The 9,112-nt window shown below is 36.1% G+C and overlaps 1 protein-coding gene across 1 annotated transcript in view; it reads right to left on the bottom strand.

Annotated features, from left to right (window-relative positions):
* The window catches only part of PRDM10 (PR/SET domain 10), a 167,474-nt gene extending 159,426 nt beyond the window's left edge, over positions 1 to 8,048 (bottom strand). The window contains exons 1-3 of the mRNA XM_007955182.1: positions 7,980 to 8,048; positions 5,482 to 5,646; positions 3,370 to 3,429 (exon numbers count right to left, since the gene is read on the bottom strand). Coding sequence (XP_007953373.1) covers positions 3,370 to 3,429; positions 5,482 to 5,646; positions 7,980 to 8,048 — 294 coding nt within the window. The remainder of the gene's footprint in view (positions 1 to 3,369; positions 3,430 to 5,481; positions 5,647 to 7,979) is intronic.
* Positions 8,049 to 9,112: the final 1,064 nt, after the last annotated feature.

The following is a 9,112-nucleotide window of genomic DNA, read 5'->3' as shown; positions in this document are numbered from 1 at the left end:
GAAAAATGATAAACCTTCACATCACAATAAAAAAGAGGACAAGCACAAATATTCAGCATATACTAAAACAACAGCAACAAAGGAAATGATAACACAATTCATAAACATAATGAGCTCAGCACAGAAAATAATATGGAACAAAGAAACCAGGGACACCATGAAAAAAAGAAATACATGAACATGTACACTATAAAAAATATCCATAGCACTATTATTCTTATTAGGCTAAATTGGAAACAACCTAATAGTGTAACATGTAAATATATTAAAAATAAAAGAAAAAAACCTACAGCTACACACAACAACATGAATGACTCTCCCAAGAATAGTGTTCAGTGAAAGAAGCCACACAAAAAGGAAACCATACTATATAATACCACTTATGTAAAGTGCAAAAAATGAAAAATTAATCTATGATGTTAGCAGGCAGAAGAGTACTTACCTTTAAGAAGATTAGGGTATGTAATTGGGAGCAAACATAAGCGTAGCTTTTAAGAGCTAGTAATTTCTGTTGCTTAATCTGAGTGTCACAGGGTATGTTCACTTCATATCATATCACTGAACTATATGTTCATGATTTGTGCAGATATATATATATATATATATATATATATATATATATATACACACACACACATTAATTAAGTAGTTTAAAAAAAAAACCTGAGGTGGCCTCCTAGACAGGCTAAAAGAAAATACACAGATGAAGTGGAAAATAATATGTATATATGATTGTAAAGAAAATGTTAGATATAGAACGCAAATAAGAGCCAACATAGGCACCACTGATGTTACTGAAAAAGTGAACATATCAAACAGAACAAAAGAATTTTCAAAGACCAAATAAGTTAAAATTTTCCTGAAGTAAAGTTTTAACCTATACATCAAAAAGACCTACCCTGTCCTAGGAAATTCTAATTTATATATTAGTGAAGTCATTATACTTCAAAGAAAAACTTCAAAGATAAAGAAAGAATGACCCAGCCATTAAGACAGAAAAGATATGACAAAAATACAAAAATTACACTTAATATTTTGCCAAAGCAAATTAAATGGTAGTAGAGAATGGAGCAAAATTCTAAATAACTGCTGTTACTGAACAGGGTATAAATATGATAGCTTAAATAATAATATAACTGACACAAAACAATGCTGAGGAAAGCAGAAGGAAGTATACAGTGTGCTGATTTCCAGGGAGCTGATGGATAGAATGGGGTGAAGCTGAAGTATAGGTTAGGAAAAACAATGACTCCAACCACTTTCAGTGTCAATTCAATTTATTTTTCGTCTGCTAAATGTAATTTAAGTTAAAAATATTTAAATTAATAATAGCATTTACAGCAAGACATTATTATTCCCCCTGCTTGTTTATCTTTCTCTATGTATGCATGTCTGAAATAATAGTTATCAAATATTAAGTTAATGTTCCTGGATAGAGTTTGAGGTATTGTTGATTTGCTTTTTTAAAAGAAAACAAAACTTTTTTATTTGCATTGTTTCAGCTTTTTATGAACAAAAAAATCAATACTCTAAAAATGAATTAATATATTAATCATCTATAGAGGACATTCAAAGGCATTTATTTCATTTTATTTTTACCCTCTAAATAGGAAACACTAACTAGACTCATCAAATGCTTGCCTGATGGAATCAATAAATATTTACAGAAATTGTTTGGAGTCAAGAATATATCCAATTATTATAAAAATATTAAAATAAAATAATTTTATTCAAATTCACAGACCTCACAAAATTATAGTTCACTACCAAAAATGAATAAATTCAGTCATAACTTATATAATAAAGACTCCTAAGAATTTTCTCATGATTTCATAGATAATATCAACACAACTACTTCGTATTTTTCAAATTTGAAAATGGAAACATCTGAATCATACACTCCCATAATAACCCACTGTCATCGACCTGATTTCAACTTATAGTGATTCTATAGTACAGAGTAGAATTACCCAACAGGGTTTGCAAGGCTGTAAACTTTATGGAAGAGGACTGCCACATATTTCTTTCACCGAGCAGCTGGTCGGGGTTCTAACTGCTGACCGTTCAGTTAGCAGCTAAACACTTAACCACTATACCACCATGGCTCCTTTATGAGGGTTCATTAGTTCTCTCTCTTACACTAAAAATCCAAAGTGCTTACTAATGAGAATTTAATTACTAGTAATTCATGACAGTCAAAGATACAGCTGAATTAAGTTAAAGCAGCTGACATGAAAATAAATATATTTGAATACATATTCAATTTAGAGTAATATTGACAGTACCTAGTTTCTATGCCTTCTTTATCCCTTCTCACTCTGGGGGGAAGTAAGGAAGAAGTCCCTCAAAATTAAAAAGAATCTACTGGAAATATGGGTAAAGGGGAAGAAATGTTTTAAAAGAAACCCAAGAATAATCCCAATTTTTAAGAAACCAGAATGAGAAAGATTGGTCAACAAACGTATATGTTAAAATTAAACAGAAATCATTTTTAAATCAAGTACTAAAATGTTTCCAAATTAAATATATATACACTCTTTCAAAACTCAAGATTATTCTTTGGGGCTTGAGCTAGTACCCTTTTTATTATGCTTATTTTTTAAATTGCCCTGACAAAGCATTTTTTATTACCAGCCTACTGCAATGTACACTGATTGGAGTATGTTAATGTTATGTTTTTGTAGTGTAGTAAATTACATAGTATGGCTTTGCAATAGCCAAAAGTCTTTGTAAACTTTGTGTTGGGATTTTCTGTGAGCAATTGAGTAGCTCCTGCTTGTTAAAGTTACCCACCTGGGGTATTTCTGTTGGGAGCAGCACGAAATAATTCTCTGGGAAGTTTTCTCTCTCTCAGGTGATTAGAATTGTGACTTGGGGATTGTTTAGTTTAGCCACTCTGCCAGGCTCTAAAGGAGCCCTCCTAGAGGCAGAAGGAATCTAAGCTAAACGTATTCCTGAATCTGAACTGTAGCCTGTAGCTTCCCTAAAAAAACCCATCATCTGTGAGTCTGTGTGGCCACTGCAGCGAATTATCAAACCCAGAGAGTGGTGGGCTGCGGGAGGATCAATTGGTGTCAGGGTTGGTGAAAGAGCTGGAGGGAGGCAGCATGTCTGGCCTTGTAGGAATAGGCCTTGGGCTAATGATGGTGATTCTGTCTTCCTCTTGTGGGGTTAAAGGAGGTCAGAAAATGCAGCCTCCTTGCCCCCTTGGCAGTTTTGTTTCCATTAAAGAAGCTGGAGAATGTTCTTAATACTTAAGAAGCAAACATTTTGAAAATGCATAGTATAGAGGATTAAGTTAGGAGGCATTTCAGAGGGCTGTAACTTTGACACTATTATCTCCAAACAACAACAAAGGCAAGTCCTTACCTGCTGAGCTGTGGTATCCTGTTGGACATAAGTGACCTGGCCTGGGTCTGTAAACAGAGTCTAGACAAAAAAAAAAAAAAACTTATCAATAGATCTCTAGACAGCTTGTCTACACAAGGAAAATTATACTACTGCTAAGCACCAATTCTTGGAAGAATTAAATCTCATTATAGCTAGTAATAATCCTCTGCTAACCAGAAGGCTGGCGGTTCAAACCCACCAGCCACTCCTCAGAAGGAAGATGGGGCAATCTATTTCCATAGTGATACTGCCTTGGAAACCCAAGGAGGGGTCTCTATGAGTCAAGTCTGACTCGACGGCACATAACAACAACAACAGGTACTTTTCTTGGGTAAAGCCAGTAAGGGCATAATAAAATTGTTATTAAAATTAATCATTATAAACAGATGGTAGTGTAGGTCACAGGGCAGCAAAGCTAAGCAGAGAAGGAAAATCTTCAAAATTATTTTAACCAAAGCACCACTAATATCTCCAATCCAGAAAAGTATTCTTTCTTCTAAAGCTTGAATTCACCCAACCTTTTATCTAATCTATGGGAATAAGAACTATGGTTCAGTTGTGATTCCAGAGGAACACAGAAAAGAATTTCAGTGTCACACTTCTGCGATTTGACACATACAAAAAAATTATCCTAATCCAGACACTTAGTAACACAGTAATAAACTAAAACTTGAGCATAGGATATTCTTTACACAAACTATCTTATTTTACTTTAATGTGGTAAAAACAAACAAACAACAGTGCACTGCAGTGGAGTCAGATCTGACTCATAGAGACCGCTCAGGTAGCATAGTGCCTAAGGCACTTGACTGCTAACCAAAAGGCTGGCGGTTCAAACCCACCAGCCCCTCCTCGGAAGGAAGATGGAGAAATCTACTTCCGTAGTGCTACTGCCTCAGAAACCCAAGGAGGGGTCGCTATGAGTTGGGTCTGACTCGACGGCATATAACAACAACAACATCACTACTGAAGTAGAATGTCCAACCTTCCTTCTGAGGAGTGGCTGGTGGGTTTGAACGACCAGTCTTCTGGTTGGCAGTCAAATGCCTTAGGCAGTACGCCACCAGAGCTGGCCTTTAATAAGGTAGGGGTCTAAAAATAAGCAGAGGCATTCCAAAAGTATCAGATTCCTACTTGGCTATTTCATCTTTATATAGATTTTAAAGATATTAATAGGAGGGCCTCACTTCTTCTTAGGAGTGATTTGAGCTTCTTGATTAAATGCTGCATGAGGGCAAATTGCTATTACCAAGATCCTATTATAAAAGTATGGAACTTTAATTAAAAAAAAAAAATGTTTAAAAGTACTTGGTACATTGGCAAGTGCTAACAAGAGAAACTAGCATTTATATATGGGAAAATGTGTTACGCATTTGAAAACAGATGCTAGAAGTCACTGGCAAAAAAATATAAAAGTAGCTATAATTGTGCAAGGAGGTCTGATAATGTGGTGGTTAAAGCATTTGCCTGCTAACCAAAAGGTCAGCGGTTCAAACCCACCAGCCTCTCCATGGAAATAAAATGAGGTAGTCTGCTTCTATTTCACAATTCTACTCTATCTAGGGTCACCAAGAGTCAGAATTGACTCAATGGTAGCAGGTTTGGTTTTTTTGTTTTTTCATAATTGTACAGCTTTTACCAGAAAATAACCTTTGCTTCTATTACAGTCCTACAAATCAGTAAATAAGTTATTAACAAATAGCAGTTAACAAGCTAAAAGGTGCCTATGCTTACACACTTAACTGAAATAATCTGTATGCTTTCTCTGACCTGTATTTACCTATAGAGAACTAAATGCCATTTTTGGCTTGGTTCTTAATACTTAAGAAAAGTGAAAGTTCATAATGTCCTCAGTGCTTACTGGAAAGAAGAGTTGATACAAGGCTAGTACTCTAACTCTTTGCATTTAATTTAAATAAATAACCCCTATCATTCTCTGTCAAGTCAGCTAATAAGCTCCTTGAGAGTACAAATCTTATCCAGTATTTTCTGTATCACCAGCACCTAGCACAGACTGGCAAAGAGGAAACACAAGTGATTAGTGAATTCATTAATTAAGAAGAAAATTGTAAACAAATATACTGCACATGCCTGTGCAGCTTCCACAGGGTGGATGTAAACCAGTGTGTGCTCCGGACCATCGACAGAAGTGTAGGAGGTACCATCTGCTGTGTACACCACCTGCTGGGGTGGACGACCCTGGTCATCGGTGTAGACAATCTGAGCCACAGTTCCAGTGTCCGGAACAAAGTGTACCTGGGACAAAAGGCAGACAGGTATGTAGCATCTTTTCTTGTAGAACAGTATCAATCTCACCAAGTTTTGTGGCTGACCAGGCACAGTCCACACTTGTCTTTCTAAAATATTCCCCAATGAAGGGAAAATGGGGACTAAAATATCTCCATCTACACTGAGTTAATAACTAGGAGACAGGATCCAAAGACCTTGTTCCTCGTTCCTGATGTACTTAATGTTAGGCAACTGACTTAAATCCCCCTTTGCCTCAAATGTCCAATACAGAATCATTATTAGGTAGGTATGAGGATGTGGTTAATTGATCCTGGAGAAGCAACTAAAGATTCCTGGTTGACAACACTACCAAAATACAAAATTGTAAATAATACAAATTATTCTGTGACATGAAAAAAATATGCCTAAACTCAAAAGCCAATTGCTCTCAACACATCATAAAAATTCTACTTTATATTAATGCCTTTCAGTAAACACATTAAAATAAAGTCACTTTCTTTCCTATAAGTTCTTTGATACTCAAAGGACATACTGGAGGCATATCACTAAATGTTTCCTGAATCAATGACTATAAATGAACTCTTTCTTTTCAGCTAAGTAAAAATAAAATTCTAATAAAGTAATTTTAAGGGTTTTTGGAAAACTGGTTCAGTTGTCACCAGGGTAAATAATTCCCCGTCTCCCAAGAACTAAAGAACTGAAGCAGAAATAAGAGTGTAGCAGAATCCTTTCTGAGTAGTCAGCTTTGGAGGTTTGAATTCTTAAAGGCTACAGCTTGGCATGCTGCCTGATACCTTGTATTTAAGGTATGAGAACAGATGGCCAAAGTACATATTTGTAAGAGAAATAATTTATGTGTTGATATTGAAGTCAGGCACTCTTATACTGGTTTGGCTTTGAACCTAATTTTTTATTACTTCAGTTTTCTACAGTGGAAATGAGATCCCAAAAATGATACAAACTTATTTAACCCCCAGAAAGAAACCTGAGGACCACATGCAATTGAGCACAACAGAAATGCAACAAATTTCTGCCTCTACAGTAACTTCTACACAGATTCATTTTGCCAATGACGAAATAGTTTGCACAGTGGAATAACTATGCTTATAACATATTTGTTCAGTTTTCACTGCTATAAGATAAATTTTGTGACTTTAGATTATTCATTAGCATAAAAACCATGGACTAATTTTAACGCTTAAAAAAGAAAAGACATTTCCTCAGAAGAACAGATACCCAAATTTTTCAACTTGGCTCTTCATCACTCAGTACTCTACTGAATCAGAATTATTAGCTTCTGGAAAAGGAAGATCTGAGAAGAGGAGATCCAAGGAGGAGCCCTGAACTTTGCTATCTGGTTATCCACAAAGAGGGACCCTGGTCAAGTACAGTGTCACAACCAGGTTTCCTTTTGTTTTGTGCTTTTATGGACTACATTCTGGTTCACAAAAAAAAAATACATTAAAATTGAGCTACATGAAAGTAGCCTTCAAAATGGTTTCCCTAGGACACAAAGCAGCATCTCAACTTCTGCTGAAAACATCTCTCGAATTTTTCTTTCTTAAGTATTCAGACTCAGACTTTTAAATCATACCAGATGATCAACTTTACTACTTCATTATAATTCCATTTTTGCTTAAAAATTAAGCTTTATGCTTTGGTCACATATTAAATATGGCTCCAAATGACTGCTTGCTTTTCCTAAAGTTCAAGTCCATACCCAAAATGTAGAGATTAGCCTTTGCGAACAGTCAAAAGCACATGGAGATGGTTCTGATGGAAATTTGAAAGACAGAGATCATCAATGACAGCACTGTTTGGAGGGGTGATGCCTCTCCAAAGCTGTTGACTAAAAATGGGATAACTTTCATTTAGAAGTTAACATTCAGGGTGAAAAAAAAAAAAAGAAAGAAGAAGTTAACATTTAGGATTTAAAAGGAAACAAAAGAAAAAACTTTATAGACATACCCTGTACTTCATGACACAAGAAGAATCAAATTTCTATACCAGATAACATAAAAGAAACAAACTATAGTTTGTGGTTTGCAGCACCAGCAACAAAAAACAGGACAGCCAAACAGCTGACAGCAGTAAGTTACAGAAAAGGCAGAGAAGCCTGTAAGTGGTAGTTTAGCGCTTCTTCTAAATCATAGTGAACTATCTTGATGGAGCATTCAAAGTATTGAAACACTGCCTATTCCTTATGCCCAAGTTCTTCAACTCAGCCCCCTCCTAAATATTCATTACTATAGAGTAGCTGTTACTTCTTTAGCTGCCAGCTAACTGTATCCAACTAAAGAACAGCTATCAACATAAAGCTTTAATGGACCACTCTTCACCTGTGCAGTGTTCTGTTCATGTTCTGCAGATGTGGGCCACACATGTGTGTTTTCAGCTTTGGAGTCCATCTCTTTTCCAGTACGCACTGCAAGATGGGGCACCTAGAGTAGCACAAGGCAGACAACAGTCATCTGTCTACCACATATGTGTGCATGAATGGCAAAACAATCACTCTGCAACGTGCCTGAAAGAGAAAGAAAAGGAACCAAGAATTTAAAGTAGATAAATACATTTCAAAAAATTGAAGCTTCAATTTCTAAGCACAAAAAAGGTAAAATTAGAGAAATTATTTGTAATAATAATACAACGTATTGCATGCTTGCTATGTTCTATGCACTTGCTATGTGTGTGTGTATATAAAATGCAATCTTCATCAAAGATATATAGGGTAGTTACATTGGTTCCTGAGTGATGTTCACAGACGCTAAAGGCAAGTAGTGATGGGTTCAAATGCAAGTCTGACACAACCCAAACTCATTCCTCCTTGGCAGGCTGTATACATTGACTTCCATACCACCTCTACCCAAATGATCAACAGAATAGAAAAAGTCACTAAACAAGAAAAGAATGGGAGTGGAAGGGGGAGGAGACTAAATATTCTGGTCCACAACTTGGTAACTACAAATATAAACCTTGTTTTCCTATTTGGTCAGTGAAGGAGTGATTAGTGACCAAATGAAAAGCCTCAGTAAAAATCAAGATGCAGGAAACCTACATCTTGAAATCTTACTCCTTTCCAAAACAGGTTTCTTTGAATAACCAATCTTCCCTTCTGATGATGATAAAATGTAGACACTTTAAAAGTCATGTGAGACTTGCTGTGTAACAGAGCAGTGGGGCAGCCACACTGGGTATACCTCCTCCTCAAAAAATCAAACTCACTGCCATTGAGTTGCTTCAATAAAGACCCCTCCTTGGGTTTCCAAGGTGGTACCTCTACAGAAGTAGATTGCCTAATCTTCCTTCCAAGGAGTGGCTGGTGGGTTTGAACCACCAGCTTTCTGGTTAGCAGTCAAATGCCTTAGGCACTACACCACCAGAGCTCCAACCTCCTCATGTCCCACTAAAATCACATAAATATACACAGAAAAGTAAAGTTGGTTGGAATACCAGTGAGCACTGGACTGCTAAC

This window comes from Orycteropus afer, unplaced genomic scaffold (genome assembly GCF_000298275.1).
Source record: "Orycteropus afer afer isolate SDZICR_OR568_19922 unplaced genomic scaffold, OryAfe1.0 scaffold00493, whole genome shotgun sequence".
Taxonomy (NCBI): Eukaryota; Metazoa; Chordata; class Mammalia; order Tubulidentata; family Orycteropodidae; genus Orycteropus; species Orycteropus afer.
This window is presented reverse-complemented; position numbering and strand designations above follow the sequence as displayed.